Source organism: Petromyzon marinus, chromosome 47 (assembly GCF_048934315.1).
Source record: "Petromyzon marinus isolate PM22_M1 ecotype Great Lakes invasive population chromosome 47, UKy_Petmar_22M1.pri1.0, whole genome shotgun sequence".
Classification (NCBI taxonomy): domain Eukaryota; kingdom Metazoa; phylum Chordata; class Hyperoartia; order Petromyzontiformes; family Petromyzontidae; genus Petromyzon; species Petromyzon marinus.
Window position 1 is genome coordinate 11,896,829 of NC_133713.1, and position 20,236 is coordinate 11,917,064.

At 41.8% G+C, this 20,236-nt stretch overlaps 1 protein-coding gene across 4 annotated transcripts in view; it reads right to left on the bottom strand.

The window, feature by feature from the left end:
* KPNA3 (karyopherin subunit alpha 3) overlaps window positions 1-19,968 on the bottom strand; it is a 29,989-nt gene extending 10,021 nt beyond the window's left edge. For 2 of the 4 annotated variants that reach the window (XM_032972003.2, XM_032972002.2), the window contains exons 1-11: window positions 19,601-19,968; window positions 14,523-14,567; window positions 11,893-11,982; window positions 10,779-10,808; window positions 9,593-9,645; window positions 8,163-8,258; window positions 6,528-6,613; window positions 6,005-6,091; window positions 3,719-3,888; window positions 1,607-1,651; window positions 653-784 (exon numbers count right to left, since the gene is read on the bottom strand). In XM_032972003.2, coding sequence (XP_032827894.1) covers window positions 653-784; window positions 1,607-1,651; window positions 3,719-3,888; window positions 6,005-6,091; window positions 6,528-6,613; window positions 8,163-8,258; window positions 9,593-9,645; window positions 10,779-10,808; window positions 11,893-11,982; window positions 14,523-14,567; window positions 19,601-19,672 — 906 coding nt within the window. In that variant the 5' untranslated portion in view covers window positions 19,673-19,968. Of the gene's footprint in view, window positions 1-652; window positions 785-1,606; window positions 1,652-3,718; window positions 3,889-6,004; window positions 6,092-6,527; window positions 6,624-8,160; window positions 8,259-9,592; window positions 9,646-10,778; window positions 10,809-11,892; window positions 11,983-14,522; window positions 14,568-19,600 lie in introns of all 4 variants that reach the window. The other 2 variants (XM_076074406.1, XM_076074405.1) reach the window with 1 other exon arrangement.
* Between the last annotated feature and the right edge of the window lie 268 nt (window positions 19,969-20,236).

Here is a 20,236-nt window from a genome sequence, read left to right on the forward strand (position 1 = left end):
GGTCGTGGGATCAATCCCGAACCTTGACGCCTGCTGTGTATTTGGAGTTTGCGTGTTCTCGTTGCTCGCGTAGATTTTTCGAGGTTCTCCAGTTTTTCCCACAATTATGAACAAGCATTTAAAGTATCTCTGCTATGAAATTCAACATAATCCACTTCGTTGAGCTATCATTTGTGGCCAAGTTGCTTCTGAAAGAGCTATATAGTCCAGTGTACCTTACCGAGTAAAACAAAAATACGTGACTTTACCGAAAGAACCAAGAAGATAAAACCAAAATAGTTTAATAATTTTTGTTTTTTTAAACAGACGTAAAATACTGATCGCACAATAACTTCTAATTTACCTATTATTTTATATCTAAGTTCACTGAAGCGACAACTCTAAACCATTTCAATACAGCGCAAGCCAAACATCACAGGCATTTCCACCACTGTATACACAAACTAGCAACACGTCTATAATATTAAACATTACGCACCTAACAAAGTATAGTACACTAACACAAGCAAAACGTGCACTCAAAACCACGAACAAAACTTACAAAAACACAAGTATCACGCATATGCAACCCAAACAAAAAACGCAACAAACCACACGACACTCGCACAACATTTCACGCACACATCACGAGGACACTGCAAATTATACGGACCTGAACTTTAACCTCCTGGTGGCTGAGCAGCGGCACCAGGTAAGGAACGACCCCGGAATCGATGACCATCTGAATCTGCTCATTACCGCCGTCCGTTAAGTAGGAAAGGGCCCACACAGTGTCCACCAGGATCTGTCCACCAGCACACACACACACCGGGGGGGGGGGGGGGGGGGGGCTTTGTTAACGCCACATTCCTGAGACAATGCGTTTAATATTCAGCAGTGGTGATAGTTCCCATCTCATGATGAAAACGCGTTCGCTATTTCACATCACCGTATGGGATTAATGTGGCCCCTCATCCCCGACTTGGGTCTAGAAAATAAGCACCACTTTGTGGAAAAGATATATCTGAAGCGCAGATTGGCCAGTGCCATATGAACAAGGAATTGCCTTCACTGACGAGCAACACGAACACACCAAGCCTGATTATAACATGGTGGGCGAAGGTTCGTTTCGTGCCATTTTTGACAAAAACAGGCAATTTCTCCATCGGCAATAAAAGGGGCAACTTCACAGTGATGTTTTGGTTGTTCCGTCAAAATGTGAATGTGGTTTTTGACTTATATATTCCATTTTGTAAAATTAAGTCAAGACACACCACAGCGAAGACGCTTTCGTTTCTGCAGCTCTTGAAGTAACCATACCGCAATAACCTCTAAATGAGCACACAGATTCTGGCACTATATACCATTTTAATGGCTGCACAATGCTTTCATTTGCCCCTCATTACGAGACATGATACTTGCAAAGTTGGAGTAAAATTAACACTTGCACATATTTAGGCGGCATATTTTTTTCTCCTAAACTTTGGTTCTGCCGCAATAGATTATTGTTTTAATCGGGTGGCAGTATATTCAGAATGTATGTGTTTCTGTGATAATTACTAATGTCGTCATCTTTGGACGGAAATTGTGGTGTTCTCAGCAGAAAATCCATCCCAAAACAACTCACGTTAATGTCTGTGTGATGGATAAGAACGCAGAGCGCTGGAAGAATCTGAAAAGGAAAACGAAAAATTCACGTCGATGAAACTCGCCGAGTTGTCATTAGCACTGTTATCACAGGAAAAACATAACAGATTAACATGTCTGGATATACTCTTCTTCAAAGCAAATAGGGGCAAAGAGTAACCATTTGTAGCTGACATCATACTTTAGACATATATTCCTTACAAACTTTGAAGTTGACATGTTAAAATAAAAAAAAATAACAAAGGAAATTTGATTTTTATTTAAAGCTTTCGTGACTGCAGTAATTCATATTCTTAGCTCTTTCGGCAAAGTGACGTTGAAGGGAAACAAAATAATAAAATATATATAAAACAATAAAAATTCTCACGTTTCGACCACCTGATGACCGTTTGCGTTATGGTCGAAACGTCGTGATAATTTTTATTGTTTTATATATATTTTATTATTTTATTGTTTCCCTTCAATGTGACTTTACCGAAAGAGCTAAAAATATAAAGGAAATTTGGTCAAAGCACACTCTCCGCTTCTATATTAGTTACCTTGCGAACAGGTTATTATGACAGATTATTCACATGATATTTATAAATATCATGGAAGTGTGGTATTTGAAACTCATTGTGGACTGAGCCACCCTAACATTAAAGTGGAGTCTTGGCCACTTCGCAAAGTTTGGTCAAAGCACACAATATGCCACTTGGCAAGACTAATTGCAATATGGACCGAGACATTTCTCAAGGTCACATATTTAAGAAGACTGCAGTGATTTTTTTTACATTTAAACATTTTTCATCAAAGGTCCCTACGGAATAAGAAACGTGTTCTTTTCTAAGAATTTCTAATCACAAAAGGCAGCTTAGCCTAAATATTAATTGGAGACTTAGATAACTAAATTGAATTTCCACAGCCACTTTTGGTGGCATGCTTAACATGTTTTCATAGTGAAATTGAGAGATACCCATGCAACTTTCATTCTTGTTGGATTGTGCATAATAATCAGTAAACGATGTATCAAATTATTCAAAACTGGTACAGGGCTTGTCTGCTTACACACAAATGTGGCTGAAAAAGTAAACAGGAAGGTTAATGTTTATGTTATTTTGGCGATTACCAAAGATCCTAAAACTTTGACCAGTAAGGTGAGGCATACGACTGATCTAACTTACCCTGGTCTGAGAGTGAAATAAACCTCGATCCAAAAATAGCACTTCTCATATATACAGCTTAATGTGCATTGCATGAGTTACTGATGCCAATTATAATGATGTTCTAGAAGGACTAACCTTGGCACAAATATAATTGCATCTATGCTTACAACTATATCCAACAGCCAAGTCCAAATGACATCAGATTTCAAAAGGAGATAAAACTCAATTGTCGATTTTGGACCCCTCCATAATTTGGGAGCAACATTTTTGTTTAAGAACATAGCAAAATTAAAGTGTCTCAAGAGGTTTTGAAAGGTATCGAACACAAACATGACATCCTAGGTATTCTGGAAAACAGTTGAAAAATCCACACCGCGCTTTTCCAGGCGGTCCTATGAGTTTGAAGCGTCTTTAATGAGAACATATTTAAAGGCATAGTCAAGAGCACGCATGATAGATACAACTGCAGCATAACTATCCAATTGTTTCCAATAAGGCTGCTAAAGCAGCACTGATTACATGTACAGAAATTACACCAGTAAGCACAAACGTTCTAGTAACAGACTATAAATTATTATTTTCTCAGTAAGAAAACTTTCAACTCGTGTTGGACAGCCTGAGGGACAAGTATCTACAAGCTAAGAGTTAAGTATTTCTTGAGTTGCGTCTTTCTGTAAGTGGCCGACAAACACTCCATAATAAATTTTGATTTAAAGCTTTCGTGACTGCAGCGATTCATATTCTTGGTTTTTTCGGTAAAGTCACGTTGAAGGGAAACGATAAAATAAAATATATATAAAACAATAAAATTCTCACGACGTTTCGACTGCAACACAAGCAGTCATCATCAGGTGTGAAAACCAATGGCAAGAACCATGATAGTTAAGTGGTCGACAACATAATCCAAGTTTTAGATGGTCAACTTGGCATCTAAGGTGGACACGCACCTCCTGAATGGTTTCCATTGGTGGGGGCGGGTCCTTGTTGCGGCAGAGATTGACGATGACCCAGGTGACATTGCGCAGGAAGGTGATGGGGATGGCAGGGTTGATGAACGCCAGAAGTGGCTTCACCACGCCCAGACTTATTACGTAGTCCCTGCATTGCGGCCCATCCCCTGCAGCCACAAAGAATCCCATTCAGCGCCAACATATTGATCACACGGTGGATATTGTACCCATTTATTGCTTCCGTGGGAGTCTGGCAATGTTGAGGTTAGCCAGGTCTGTTAAGATAGCAATATCTTGGTTATGAATATTTACCCAGCATTGCAATTCCAAGGTATGGAACACGCTGCTAATGTTGATGTGAACATGTTTCAAGTCCTTCAGGGTTTCTCCAAATATTGCTTGCAGCAGTCTTTATTATAAGCAGAGGGGGCAAGGGTTTAATTGCAATGTTACCAGATTGAAAAGAGTAAAAAACTATTAAACTGTGGGACAACTGGTATTTTGCGTGTTGTTTTTTTTAATTTGTTCTGGAATATGTATCAATATTAAATAATTGCAAACAACCTTCGATACAGAGCAAAATGATTATTTAAGAAAGCAAAGAGAATATTGCTCCAATCGTCCTCAGTTGGAGTAATAATTAGAGGTGTGTACAATGGACTCATAGTTGAATAAAATGTTTGTGATAATACCACGTCTGGCTTTGCAGTCAAAGAGGGATCCATAACAGAATAGGTTTCACTTAGTTCCCAGCAGTGCAGCCTTATATTACTTTTCGGTCATCAAAGTTTAAAAAGTTACACTTATATGACATCCTCAGCCAACCGCAGATGAATGGGAAGTTTCTCCTTCTTCTCTGCTGCCGGAACGGTCTCCCTCTGGACATCCACACTGCTGACAACTCCATGCTCAAGACTGCACTCGTCCTTGCCTCCAGTTGGTGGCGGCTTCTCTTATCACATCCCCTCAGCTACGATTACTGGCTCATGTGCATACCCCTAACTGCGTTGGCCATTTGAGATGTGCACACACACACAGAAGCTCTAGAAACCACTATTATTCAAGGACAGACAAAATTCCACCACTTTTTAAACCCGAGCACCGAGTTCCAGAGTGACGGACGCACTCAACAGATGCGCACACGTATCCGGCAGAAGGCATTAAAATTAGCAAAGGCACACGCAATCTCCGTCAACAAGCAACATCAAACAGATAAGTGGAGTTGGGGCGAATACACCAAGGCAAGCTTCAGTGGGAGCTCTGAGGAGTTTATTGTTGAAGGCCTACACACGAATGTCTGAAATGTTACACTGCTGTTTATTTCTGGGGGAGGCGGAGGGGGAGGGGTGGCTACTGAGAACAGAAAAAGAGACGGTGATGTTAAGAATAGCACGGGCAAACTCCTAAGCGTTTGCGAGGGGTTATTAATAATGCGATGGATTTAGTTGCCGCGTGATTCTACACTCGCAGTTAGGATATGCACGGGGCAAACATTTATGCCAAAACACTGCTTCGGGAATCCCTTGATTTTCATATCGACTTACAGAGAAACTACATTCAATATTACATAACGTTCACGAACACCAACCCTAAAAACGTCGTGCCAGGCGTGCGTGGCCCACGCTCGGCGGTGGATCGGTCTTCATTGCGTGGGCTAAACCTCTCAAGCTGCCGGGCTCTGTGACGTGACAAGTGCATTGCAAGCACAAGTAGGTTGCTGACAACTGAATCATTTAATTTAAAACCATTTGCCAATGCACTGCTGGATGAAGACCTTTGCACAGAATGTCAGTTAAGGGAGTTGTTTCATCATACTTCACACTGGTCAGTGAAGGCTGGTAAAGGTGCGGGGGGACCCAGGACAGCTTCAGATACCACGTGCCAGTGATGTTAGACATGGCCAGGAACTGAACTCGGGTCGCCATGCTTATAGCTCAGCAAGTTAACCACTGCATTACCATTCAACCCCGCTGACTATATAGCTTTTGAATGTTACCTTCTCACACACGCATGGGTTTTCTGCAGATACACTTGTGTCCCGTGAATTGCAAAACTCAACAAGTTGGACCCGACTTTTGTCAACGATTATCATGGAATACAATTGTTTGTTCAATTCAAGCAAAGCGTTAAAATAAATTACCCTAGTAGCTTTAGGAATCAGTTAATCATTAAAAAAACGGAAAAAATATCTGCGGTGTCGCAACGAAAGTGAACCTTGACCGATTCATCCCCTTGAACAGACATTTGTGTTACAGCGACACAAGCGGACAAAAGCTGACTTACCGATGATGTTTCCGAGGGCCCACACTGCCTGCTCACAGACGTTCTGATGGGGCGAATGCAGCAGCTTCAGGAAGAGGGGAACAGCATCTGTAGGGCAACAAGCGGGTTTTACCAACAGGCAGTGTTTACTGATGACAATGGCAAGGCATTTTTGAAAGCTTGTATCTGTACCCCTTGGCCAACACAGTTACTGACGGTTTGTTGTCAATTATGAGCATTTGGCTGACAATCACCATGGCAGAATGCTTAACTCAAAATTGGCTTGCACCTCTCCAGATTCGATAAAACTATAACTACTTCGTGCAAAGTAAAGATGAGTTGTCCTATGGAGGGAATGGATACACTACCAAAGGAAAGTGAAATAATGACTACCATTTCAGATTCACCAATCAACACAAGCACCACCCAATCAATGCTGGTTTGAGCAGATACGCTTTTACTTGGCTTTGAGTAAGTCGACCAATTTGTCTAAGTGTGAAAACCAGTAACAGTCAATAGCCAAGATGCCATGAGTGTCACTCACTGGACTTTACAACGGCTTGCGTTTGCGCAGACGTTCCTGACGCGATGTTGGTCAACGCCCAGGCCGCCTCGAACTGCAGTGACGGACTACAGTCAAACCAACACACATACACACAAGTAAACATGACACATTCACAAAGGATGCCGCTCTTATGCAGCACTCCGTGTTTGCATGCTTATTCTCCTTCCACTGTGAACCAACATTCTGACATCCCCTGGTAATTTAATAATTCATTTTTCATGTGAGCTGGATAGTGGATGTGTTATAATACCTGAACAGTGCAAAGCGTGGAGAGGTGCATGCTTGGATTTACACCGTGAGAACTCGAAGGAGAACAAACAGCTTCGGGAGCATAGGCAAGTTAAAGACATCATTAGCAGTGAAGACTTGGACAGGAGGTGTCGCTGGTCGGAACTAACGCTGGTGGTTGACTCGTGACAGAGGAAGCCAACGGAAGGGGAACACTCCCTAGAGGACGTCCATCAGAGACGAGTGAGGAAATTGGCTCATGTGCAAGACTAGATGGGTAGTTGCATCGAGAGTGTGAGGTTTTCATAGAGCAGTGAATGGATCATGGCTGCTAATGATGAAACATGGTGGAATATGTACATGTACTATTACGTCATTATTGGCTCATTTTATATTCAATGCAATGCTGCAGTGCTCTAACAGCAGCCACCTCTAAATTAAAGACGATAAAATTAGTTTAGTGCAAATGTTGCAAGTAAAGCTCACTGAAAAACTACTTTTCATCCAAGACTGTTGTAATGATGGCAGTAAAAAAATATTCATAAAGTGTGTTATAATTAATAACTTTTATGTTATAAAACTAATTGCATGAATCTGGTTTTAAATAAACAGTTTGGCACCAAATCGGTCTCTCTCCATTTATCAAACAAGGGCTTACTGAACATCAATAACAAGTCCGACCATATGAATGAAAATGTACAGTACATGATCATAATTAATTCACTATTTAATGAAGGCATCCCCAATGTCACAATATGTCAATCCTTCATAATACAGGGTTTTTTTTGTTAAGATCACGTAAATATGATTGTGTCGTTAAACCCACCACCACCCGACACAGGCAGTTAGTAAGGTTTGTCACCTAAACAGAACATGGCAATACATTACAACTACAGCACACCGGTGTGTGTTGGAGAGCAAATCCACAACATTCACAATCCGAGTATGACATTTCACCAGTAATTACAATTAGATTCATCAGGCGACAGCCAGATTTGTGTTCACGAAAGCCTACATCAAACTGATTTCAATCCTCGTTATGCAACAATCCATCCAGCAACAGCACGAGCTGATTTAATCGTTCCATCTGCAAGACAGACGCACTCTTGGGTGCGTTCCTTCCTTTGGATGCCACTCCGTTAATCCCCAAGCACCCTTACTTTTCTTAATAGGCAATGAGCTCTCTAACTTTCTGTATGCGATTTAGTGCACTTTTCCTCTAGGATTCTCAAACATGCTTCTTTAAGCTTTTGTTACAATTTTTTTTTTACAGATTCTGATTTTACTATAACCTGAAGCAGGAAACCATCCTTACTGAACGATGTAATAAATTCAGTGGGAGCCAAGTAAGGAGTGTGCATGTGCCACTGGTGATCAGATACTCACTTATCCTCTCGCTCAAGACACTGCACGAGGATGGGAAGGATCCCAGAGTTGATGAGGTCGTCAATAGGGGGGTTCCGATCGCTGGAGAGCAGCTTCCTGTAAGAATTAAATACCATCACGAATATCGTACGTAACAGCTTGTTAATACATGCAAGTACGTGAGCCTAGCCCCTAGGTGCACATCCCATACTGTGCAAGCATTTGGTAGACAATGTCAGCTTGGGTGTACTTCATTACAGCCAGCTTTGTGCGGTGCCAACCTTACCAAGTGTTCATTCACTGTCAGGGGTGGGGAAATGCATCTATTAATATCAATTCTTAAGCACATTATATACGTGAATAAAATCCATACATATGTAAAAATAAGTATTTTTAGATGTATGTTGTACGTAAAATTCTCATGCGACCCCTACAACCATGAGAGCACCTGCAACATTCACCACAATATTACATTAACAAAATAATTAGTTATTAGATATAATTCTTAGCCTGAATTTTGAGGGGGGGGGGGCAATTGTTACACCCATACTAAGTGCTGGCTGTAAGACTGGACAGTGATCCGTGTGTGTGCATGTGCACGATTTTATGCTTATGAAACGGCGCAAACATTGGCAAACTTCATCTCAATGGAACCAAGATGATCATCAGAAGATAACATGGCAAAACCAGTTGAACTACACTTAAAACTTCCAGCAATTCAACTGTTTGTATGAGAACCCATGGAGGTATCCCAACTTTCCAAAGCTTACAACCATGCTCTTTACATTCATTATACAATTTTAATTTAAATACAATTACATACATTTTTGGCATTCAGTGGATTAACAAATATTTAACAATTTTGTTTATATTTCAGCTGACTTACCCATTATAGGACAGGCATCTAACGAGTGAAATGTAAAACAGAAATTACATCATCGTTTCTTGTTTCTTTTCCTTAGAAACGAAATCCCCAGCGTTCATTTCACGGTCACTTTTCTATGCAAGGTACTAACATACGTAAATTTTAAAGGATTAAATAATATTGGTATGACTTCTATTTATCAGTCTGTAACAGTGGCTGTAACGTTATTGTGATTATTGTATAAGTTAACTCTAACACATCCAAAAACAATACTTATTTCATATCCATAAAAACTTAAATTCTGACTACACAGGAAACAGCTGATAAAATATACACTTACAAATAACCACAATGCTTGAGATACACCTCACATGTGAAATTTCAGTTTTGCCCCACAGAAGACAACCCCATTTTTGGCAATATTATTTCATCTCCCATGCTGCTTCAACGACCATTTATTTCCTACGACCCAAGCAGCTGCAGGAAAACACCCAGCGAAACACCGGATTTATTTAATCAAACAATGTTGGGAGAGGCTCTATTTGGCAGAGGTGTTTCATTGTGTGTGCAAGTTTGTCAATCTCACCGTGCAGCCTGAACAGCGCTGAGCTGCACATTTGGGTTGTCGCTGGCTGCATTCTGCACACCAAGGCAACAAGATTAACAGTTAGAATCATGACCATCGAAGAAACAAACCGCAAAACGCAAGGACTGCAAGCCCGGGGTTGCGTTCAAAGGTCCGTGTCAGCAATCAGGCGCAAGGAATTTTCACCGTTTTGCTGCATCCACCACACGCCTTGTGAATTACATTTAGAACAGATCATAGGTCAATCGTTTGCATCACTAATTACAACTAACATCATGCTAGTTGTAATTACTAGCATCATGATGCGAGTTGTAATAATTGGCGAAACGTCGTACTCGAATTTTAAATGTTGTGGGTTTACTCTCCAACACGCCGGTGTGCTGTACTCGTAACGAATTGGCATGTTTTGTTTACTTGACAAACCTTACTAATTGGCTGTGTCGGGTGGTGGCGGGTTTAATGACACATCTACGCGATATAACCCTAAAAACATCTATTATGGATAACATTGGTCGCGAAAGCCCTACGTGTTAAAAACACTAAACCCCAAATAAGCCCAAGTTAAATTCACAATTAAGCTCTCTTGCATCATGTCATGTTATTTTGTTAAGCAGCAATGCAGGCCAATCAGATTAAAGCTTTCTTAAGGGAGAGCCAGGTGTTGGGCAAATATATATAAACTAACATTGAGCCCGAAAACCCACAGTAATGTAATAAATTCAATTTCTCATGTTGTGAAAATATATATTCAATATGAATTGTGCAGCTATTTGGAAGTGTTGATGGTTCACACAATGATCATGAGAGACCCCCTTTACCCCCCATTATACAGGGATAGCTGCATATAATGACCATTACAGAAAGGAGGTTGCTTAACCTATTAATGCAAGATGAGAACCGTTCACTAGTATGCATTAGTTTTTCAACCACACTCTTGGTCCTTACCAACCACGCTCAGAAAATAATAAAAAATAAACATACTAATCACGCAAAGTAAGGCCTTTCTGAAAAGAGGCGTCCAATAGCAGCTTTCCTGGGTATGTGCATTCACAACTTTATTATTACTGCTACAAAACAGCCACGTAGCTCATTGTTTACACACTGCTGGCTTTACGATTCATAAGCTCTTGGCCAAAAGTCAAACAGATTTTTGGTGCAACAATTAGAAGGAACTTTGTTCACTCACCTGCACGATGGCTTCCAACGATGCATTTTGCTGCAGGGAACAGATACAAGGGCGACAATACATGGTTAGACAAGGATACGCAATGCACATGTTAAGCACACAAATATATACACCACATAACTTGGATTTGTATAGTTACTAAATGCAACTGAATCTCACAACGATGTACGAAAGCAATGGGCATATTTTATAGGGAGAGGCGGTCAGTCATAGGCAAAGTAAAAAAACAAAAATCTAGTCTGGATTTGAACAGGGAGTCAAGAGCACAGATGGTAGGGGGGAAGAGAGTTTCAGACTATAGGGCCAACAGAGAATAAGTGACCTCCCGCTGAACAGCTGACTCGGGGCTTCAATAGAAGGCCTTGGCTGCCCGAGTAGGGAGTGAGTGGGGGGCGGGAGTAGAGTGAGATCAGAGGGGGCAGGTAGACAGGCGTGAGTTCAGTGGACTTATAATTTTAACTCTGATCGACATATTGGCCAAGTCATAATCTAAAATCCTCCATTTACGAGTTTGGACTGTGGGGGGAAGTGATTTAAGCATGCACACCTATTAAGGCTGGCATGACCACACAAGGGCTAGAAACAACCCATGCCCAGTTGCTTTGTCTCACCAGTGGTTATGTTCACACGTGACACCAGGTACGACTCGGTTAAGGCCGAGTCAACTTTTAGGGAGTCCGAAAATAAAGTCAGCTACCCATGTGCATGGAACCCAGGTTGATGGGATGATAATGCACTCCACCATCACAACAAGTAATATGTAACGTTTCACGGCCCTTGTATAAATATTATTACAATTTGGGGTGGAAATTGTTTCATTTCTCATGCTTCTTGAAATAATTTTGTTATCTCCATTAGCCTACATCTAACATTCTTAACCTATTGACACAAAAATTCAACAAAATGTTTTAACCAACAAAACAATGTATCATTACATTTCGATTTAAAGCTTTCGTGACTGCAGGGATTCATATTCTTGGTTCTTTCGGTAAAGTCTACGTGACTTTACCGAAAGAACCAAGAAAAATGTATCATTAAACAAAACCCCCACCATATCGGCGTTAGATATGCGTGGCCGTCTGGCAAACTTCACACGTGACCCACGCAGCCCTACCAGCCGGAAGTCGCCATCAAAGTCGAGCTCATCAAGGATCTCCTCGTGCGGGACGTTTCTTCTCTTCAGGAGGTGCTCGTCCCGTTTGTTCTGTGGGGCGGGAGGTGGGAGTTGGAGAGGCAGCAGCACGGGGTAGTATGCGAGCATTGAGATTTCCCGCAGTCCAATGACTTATCCGAATGATTTCCCATGTGCTCTTCCATTAACGAGCACGGATTTCGAACGTAATCATAACATAAAAATTACAGACAGTTCGCTGACAAAATTGTTCTGTTGATAGGCACACGTTGAATAAACTCTGCCGACTTGGCTCACCATTCCTCAGGATGAGCACCAGTGTGAAACTACACCATACCATACGTGTGGAATTTCCATCACTAGTGCAGGGATTTAAATGGAGATAAACCACCGCACAAACACATGATAGAGGGCTTTATACATGTGTTGATAAAATAAACATTGGTCTCCACCAATTTTCAAGAGATAACAGCCAATAAAGAATTCCACCAAATATCTGTGAGCACCACCTTGTGTCCACAACACATATGAGAATAAAAATGTTATTGTTTTGCATGTGAGATTCCAGTTAAAGGGTAATTAAAACTTTTCTTTTAAGAACAAGTAAGCTCATTGATATACAATTTTAGCGAGTTGACATACTAATCCAAGACATAATTCCAATACTAATCTTCGACCTGCAGCGAACTAAAGGGCACTCACAATAATCTCTGCTTGATGTTCATTTGAAGTTAACTCCTCTCACATGCTGCTGTAGCTTAAAACGATTACAAGTTTGAAAAAATAAAATCACCTGTGGCTTGACACCACTAAACTTCTACATGCATTATAGATAATCACTTTGGACATTATCCTCATCGGTGTGATGGTGCAGCGAGAGCATCACTCCGCTTTGTAAACGGCGACGAGGCATGAGTGGGAACATGCTCGCGACAGCCGTCAGTGGATGATAGGAACGGTGACACCGTAGGGGTGCATCACCGAGCCATGAGCAGGTTTACACGTGTAGCAGGTGGAGGAAGTACGCAACCGTGTTTATAAAAAAAAGGTGCCGCGTTCACAATTAACACTGCTCGATGAACAAAAAAATATTTAACAGGATTAACATATCAGGAAATCACCTTCCCCCTCCTCCGAGGAGAGATGGAAGTAGAATTGACTAACTTAAGACTGGGTTCACGGAGCATTTCAGACTCATTATTGTAATACCAAGAGCTCAATGGATTAAACATTTCACTCAATCACAAATTATGACGTCAAGGCCTCGCCTCCTCCCCCCAAACAACAATCCTATGAACTGAGGATTACACGAATAACACCCCAGGAACTGTCTTTTTCCTTGTGTCCTTCAAGTCAGGTCGTGTAGCCACACACCCATGGAAATGCCCTAAATTTTACTCTTAATCTCTTGTTGCCTTCCACGAGTGATATTTTAATGGCAACTGGTCAAAACTTAAGTCCCTGGCTCTGCCCCAAGCCTAATTCTGATTGGCTGCCACTGAGCCGATTCGTAATGTTTACTATTGCAAACTGTAAGCCTGTTAATGATACACCGATATCACTTACACATTGCTTAAGGAGTCATATTTAGTTAAATACTGTTGGTAACCACGTGTGGCCCCACCTTAAAATCTGAGATTGTACTTTACACTGGTTCTCTACGTTATAAAAATATATTTACATATGAAGAGTTTGAAATTGACATTGAACAGTTATTTTAAACTAAAAAGCTAATTTCCTGGTGCAATTATTACACAAGTAAACGGTGTCATAGTCTTACAGACTTCACATTGTCACTAACACAATAACGCATATTTCTAAAATCTTAGAAAATGTGCAGGGTGGCAAGCATGTGAAACTCGGTCCATTATTTTGACTTCCCATCACGTGCCTCAGTGCAAGTGTGACACAATTACATTACAAACAAATGTGCTGTTGTCACTGATGGGGATATTGAAGCTCATCATTTTACCATCCGTATCCTTGAGAACCCAAAACCCTGGCCCTCTATTGCCAGTGACAGTTAAAGCCCTCGCACAGAAAGGTGAATGGGGCCGCACGGTGTTAATCTTCCCTAACGAACCACACAGTAAGACTTATAAAGTAGACATTGTGGCACTAAAGCTCTTAGATTTGGTGTCTGACCTAATGCAGGGAAGTGGGATTCCCAGTGGTCATGTAAGTACACAGTTCTTAAATATAAATTATAACCAAACTCAAGACAGCAGACACATCCGGAGCAAACATTGTCATTAATAAGCATCAGCAGTACACAGTTCTCAGAATTAAGTAGTTAAGGTTCGCCGATATTTCGAAGTCTACAAATTGGCCGATTTTAGGATAAACGACAATGCTTTTAAGCAAAACAAGTTTCTCAGTCATAAAAATACATAAAGGTACTTGCATTTTTATCGACAACCTTCTCGAAAAAAATGGGGGAGTAGTACTGCGTCAACAGATACCACACACAGTTAATTTGAGAATGCTCATTTGTGAATTAAAGATGACAATCATCGCTTATGAATGGTCAAGGCCCAACAACCTCGCAATTTCTACGCAGTGGGCGTGACAACTAAGATTTATGCGTCAACCGCAGATGAAAATCGCGTTACCTTTCGCAGCTCGATGGTGACCTCGTTTCTCTGCCTCCGCATCGTCTGCAAAAGAAAAACACGCAACAAGATGATCGGTGAAGCCATGAACGAAAACGCATCTGTGCAAAGTGGGGATGACCGACGCGGCTTTGCCAAGAATACAGAAAATGTAAATGTTTGTGTTGTGCTCTGCTTTTTATCTCAAGCACATGTTTATTGAGTGGTTATCACAGAAACGCTTTGATCAGCGAATACTGAAAGGCATTATGCTCTGCACAGCCCTTCACACGAATCAAGTGAAACTGACCAGCGTACGAAATTCTGAAATGCCACTCAGCACATTACGATGATGTGAATCATGGTCCACTCACATCCATGATTCTAACGTGGTATTTCCATACAGTTTTTCTGTAATCGAGTTCACAGCTCCGCTGGATCCACATAATTCGTTAACTGACAAACATGTGCCTTTACGTCAAAAACATTGCTCCGACCGACAATACGAAAAATTAACACGCATTCCACACAAAACAGAGTATGACTCGGCTAAATCAGAATGAAACAAATCGGTTCCCAACTGGTCAAATCGGATAAGCAGGTCAATAGTAATAAGTTTATGAATCCCGCAGATAATAACAATCAGCAAATGTGTAAACACATTATTGGAATTGCACACATTCATTGGCTACATATGAAATGGTAACAGGGGGAGCTGCATTTTTGTGCAAGACTGATAAAACAGCACATTCACTTCACTTTAAATAATTTACATTACCACCTCATTCGGATTAAACGAAAATACGGATTAGCAAGGAGGTTATACACTTGCAATCAAAGCCATTAAGCCAATTAATCAAATGCATTCATCCTGTATGTGGCGCTTATGCCGTCTGGAAAGATCTTGGGCGAGAGAGTAAGGTGAAGTACGGCAATGGGGTTGTTGTTGTTGTCTCTACAGAAACCTGCTCAAGGTAATAAACCAACAGCCAATGTTTACGTGTCACGCAAGCACATAGCTCACGCCATGCGAGCGGCAAATGAGTGGAATTCATTCACTCGTTCGGGAAAAGCATCACCGATTTAAATAAAACTTTATAAAACAGCAAAGTCCAGAGTAAAGTAAAATAAATGTCATTTATCAGAACCCTCACCCTTAATTGGACGTTCCATCACCAGGTTTTGCCAAACACTGGTACCGAAGTTAAAGACTTTTAATTAACGTGTTTACATTCATGTAGCCAAAAATTGTTTGCATCAGTACAAGTCCTCTACGTCTTTACGCTGCTCCTATTTACCCCGTGTCACTCGAACGTCGCCAATCAATGACTTTGGAACGTAACTCGATTGAAAATGAATTTATTCACTCCAACGTTGTTTTGAAAATGTTAAAATAAAAGCTGCAGGTTGGGGCAGCGTACTTGAGGGAGCAGCACGCCCCCTTGCGGACACTCAAAAGCCTCGGTGTTGACAGCATCGCCACACTTGTATGCACTTTTAAATCTAAATAGAAAACTTTTTTTTTACCGTTTTTCGTGCGTCCCCCCCCCCGCACCTTCGATTAGCACGACTGGCTACGTACGATGCGAAAGAAGTCCAACATTCATACAGTACTACTTTCTCTAAATACAATCTCTGCCGCCACCTGTTTTCGGTATAGTAATTTTTATTAAGCAATTTGAAATTGTTACGCAACATCTTTTTGGATAACTTTCAAACTTTACGTTTTCCAGGGACGCATCCCAAGGTAAATAGAAAGGCTTACCGTACACTACTGACATTTTAGATTCCGCACACTCATTGTTTACACACACACACAAAATGCATGCTCTAAAATTTAAATAGAGTATTTTCACTTCCTTATCTTGAACGTAGAAGTTTGCTAACGAACACATTTCTGAGATCTGCATGGGCAGCGGGAGTATCAACCAGTTGGTTCTCCCCACACCCACATCCGATGAGCACGGTTGGCTACGTACGGTGCAAAAGAAGTTCACACTACCAACGAATGCGCCTAACACCCAAGACAACCTGGTGTGAGCGTGGGTATATGCGCGTCGTTAATGATTTATTCTTGTTCACAATTGCAGTGTAAGCAGAGGGGCATGACAATGCCAGCGTTTGTTGGCACTTGTTATATAGTCTTGAGTGGTGCCAATTATAACCGGAGCCCCATTACAATTGGGGTTCAATTGAATGGGAATTGGAGACTGAATGGGAATTGGAGACTGGCTTGTAATTCATGTCGACCGTATTCGGCAACGTTATATTTAGCGAAATAAGTTGGTTGAACTACCTTGTTTTTTTACGTATTCAAATCTTATACCCTGAAAACTGTTCATGGGGCTGCGGAAGGGTTAAGCATGGGAACTTTCAATGACAATTAATTACATACACAAATTTACTTTAAAATAATGCCCTGCCTTAGCATTTCAACAAACTCGTTGAGTCACCTACTCGAATAATACGGACTGTCTAAAATTAACATGAGATGGGAAGTGTGCCTCCGGTTCAAAGACCTTCTCTGGATTTTATTACGAATAAACAAACTTCATAGACCTCCTGCTAAATATCAGGTCTGTCGCTCAAATAATCTCCTTCATAAAATAATCATCAGTGCGAACAGATAGAATTATTTATTGTTGGCTATGTTCACAATGTTATGATTGTTGTCACGAAAGGGTTATGCGAGTTAATGTATAGAGGTAGGCATACCCACAAACATATGTAAAACTACTAAAGTGTGCAGACAATACATATGTAAAAGTGAATATGCATGGGAAGAGTGAGTGAATACAAGTTTGGCATAATGAATCATGTGCAAGTGAGAAGGGAACACAAGGCCTTTAATCTGGATTTAAATGGCAGGACAGAAGACCAAATAGGCATCAAAGCTTTTTTCCCCTACATCATAACTTTAAGACATTGATCCCATCCCCGTATGAACATTGTTTATTTTGGTTCCTTACTGCAGCTCGTTTGTCACTTCCAGATCCTTATTTGATCAGGAAATGGAACCAACTTATATTGCTCAATATGAGGGTGCCACTTTTGGGAGGGGGGTTAGGGTTGATTGATTCCTGACCTCAATCCTCTTCATAAGGTAGCCTGCAACGAGGCGTCAATATGAATATACTTTAAGTGAAAGCGGGTTAGGGTTATGCCTATATTTGCCTATAGATGGGAATGTTCATACGAAAGACCCACGTTTCTCACTAGAATATGGCTCTTAAGGCAGCTGTATCCTGAACCGGAAACAGTAGTTTAGTGAATTACGTTTTAGGACTAAAGTTAGCTTTAACAATACCCCACTAATCTACTCATTTAAGGACATGGAAGAGACAATATATTTAATATTTAGGATGTAGATAGGCATAAACGTGACGGAATTATAATACAGTACTGTATTGGGTTAAGGGTTGTAACTAGCCTTGACCGTGACACGAATGCATGTGTTCTGTCCAGTTTTGTGGCTTTGGCTACCATGAGTCATTACTATGAGGTAATAGGTTGGCATTCTGGCGATCCTAAATATTAAATGTATTCAGATGAGTAGATTAGTGGGTTATGGTTCAAGCTAGCTTTAGCTCTAAGGCGTAATTCACTAAAAACAGCTGCCTTAATAAGAGGCATATTCCAGTGAGAAACGTGGGACTTTTGTATGGCCATTCTCAACTATTAAATTGAACTACCAAACTGGATTAGCCTCAACCGATTATAGAATGACTAAACTTGATTATGTTGTGGTATGTTTCCTTAACCATAGCTATACAAGCGAAAATATGATCGTGCTTACCCAAACTACTAAACATTTATGAAAATTACTATACTTGGCCAAGGTTTTAGCTTGCCTCAATCGTATTCGAATGACAGCATTGGGTATGTTATAGGTACGACCAGTTACAACTATATCCTGTATGTAATTTATTAAACTACAGCTTGGGTCAGAGAAATAACAAGCCACATCATTAACATATTGCAATGACCGGCTTGAGCGTGTTAGATATGACCAGCCCTAAACCTACTCATAAACAATTGTATAGCCTCGGCCATCATTACATTTTAAGGAAAGCTCGAGAGCTAGGTTTATATATTAACGCCGCCAACTCTAAATCTAATCCTTTGATAAACTAGTTTAAGATCAGCAGCGCAGCTATCCTTAAGCATATGACAGACTTTAAATGTGTGTTATACATGTCCAGTTCGAAATAAAGATTATTTATAAATCTGCAGTTTTAGGTTGGTAGCCTTGTATTGCGATTCTTAACACCACGAACCGTTCTACAATGTGTAATAACCGGGCTGGGCTCGTGACGAATATTCGCCTGAACCCCAGCCTCATGCAAAAACAAGGCGACACAAGGTGTCCAGGGCCAAGACAAAATAAAAGCCTACCACAACTGTTCACAATTAGTCTTACCAATACAATCGCCGTTATATATACACACACACATATAAAGATGTTTATTTAGCGAGAGAAGAAATGGCCCGGAAACGCCTCCCTCAGCCCGGCGGCCCCCATCGTGAAAATCTCGGAGCACGCCGGCAACCAGCCCACTAAAGACACCTATAACACCCACCAGCACCACCACCACCACGCAAACATCGGCACGGCCACCGCCAACAGACGATTGTCGCCGTTAAAGCCACCAAAAAAATGGTTTAATTAACGAGGTTTTCGAGCGCCACGGGCTTCGGGAAAAGTGTGCGCAGTCGCAGTCAAGAGAGGCGCCTCCTCGGCTTTGCCTGACGCCTCGCCCGGCCCGGCAACCGGCAGCCGGCGCGGGGCTTCCCAAAGCCGCCCCCGCTCCGTGAACCCCGCGCGAGAACCCCTCTACAAATGAAACGCCACACAAGCCGCAAGAGGCACCACAGCTCACGAGAGCGGCGCTTGATGCGAAGTCGAGGCGTTGAAATGTAATCGACGGACGCGGTGGCGGCTGTGACGAAGCCTTATTAATGTGAGGGAGGGCGCAGGGCCGCAGGCTTCAGAAGGCCGGGGTTATATTTGTCAAACGCAATTCCAACTGGAAGATGTACATCTACACCAAAAATCTAAATGCTGAAAATCAGGTGTTAAATATTCACGGGAGGCTCACCTCGGCATCGCGACCTTTGTTTTTAAAGCTCTTGATGCGGTGGTTCTCAGCCAGCTTGTCGCTGTCCGCCATGTCGCTCTCGCAGCGGCGCTAACGTAACCGAATATAAATAATATAACCGCACGCGACGCTGAACGAGGAGCCTTCACAAATAAATTAAAAATACTGCCGAGCCTTATTAAATTCAGAAAAAAACACCAGCCGATAGCGTGAATGACGAGAAAAACGACTGCGTCGTCGCAACCCGAAAAATCTAAGTTCAAATAAAAATACAAATTCTGAACACCGTGACTCTTTATCGCCCTCTCGGACAAAAGCGGCACCAGGCTGCCTCGCTCTGAGCGCAAAATGCCGGGATTACATTTCCCACTGCGCATACGCAAGCCCCTCCCCCTGGAGCCCCCCCCCATGTCCCCCCACCCCCGAGCGCCCCAACTTCCCCACAAGCCCCACCTCCGCGAGCCCCTCCCCCTGCACACCCCCCCCCCAACCCCGCCGCACTCACACCATGTGACCGCTGTTGCCTTGCCTACCGTTGGCCGGTGCCGGGGCGGCACGTGATCGCGACTCCCCAGCGCGGCACTCCGATCCGGTCTATGAAATACATTGGCGGCTTTGGTCGAGGGGCAGGGGGTT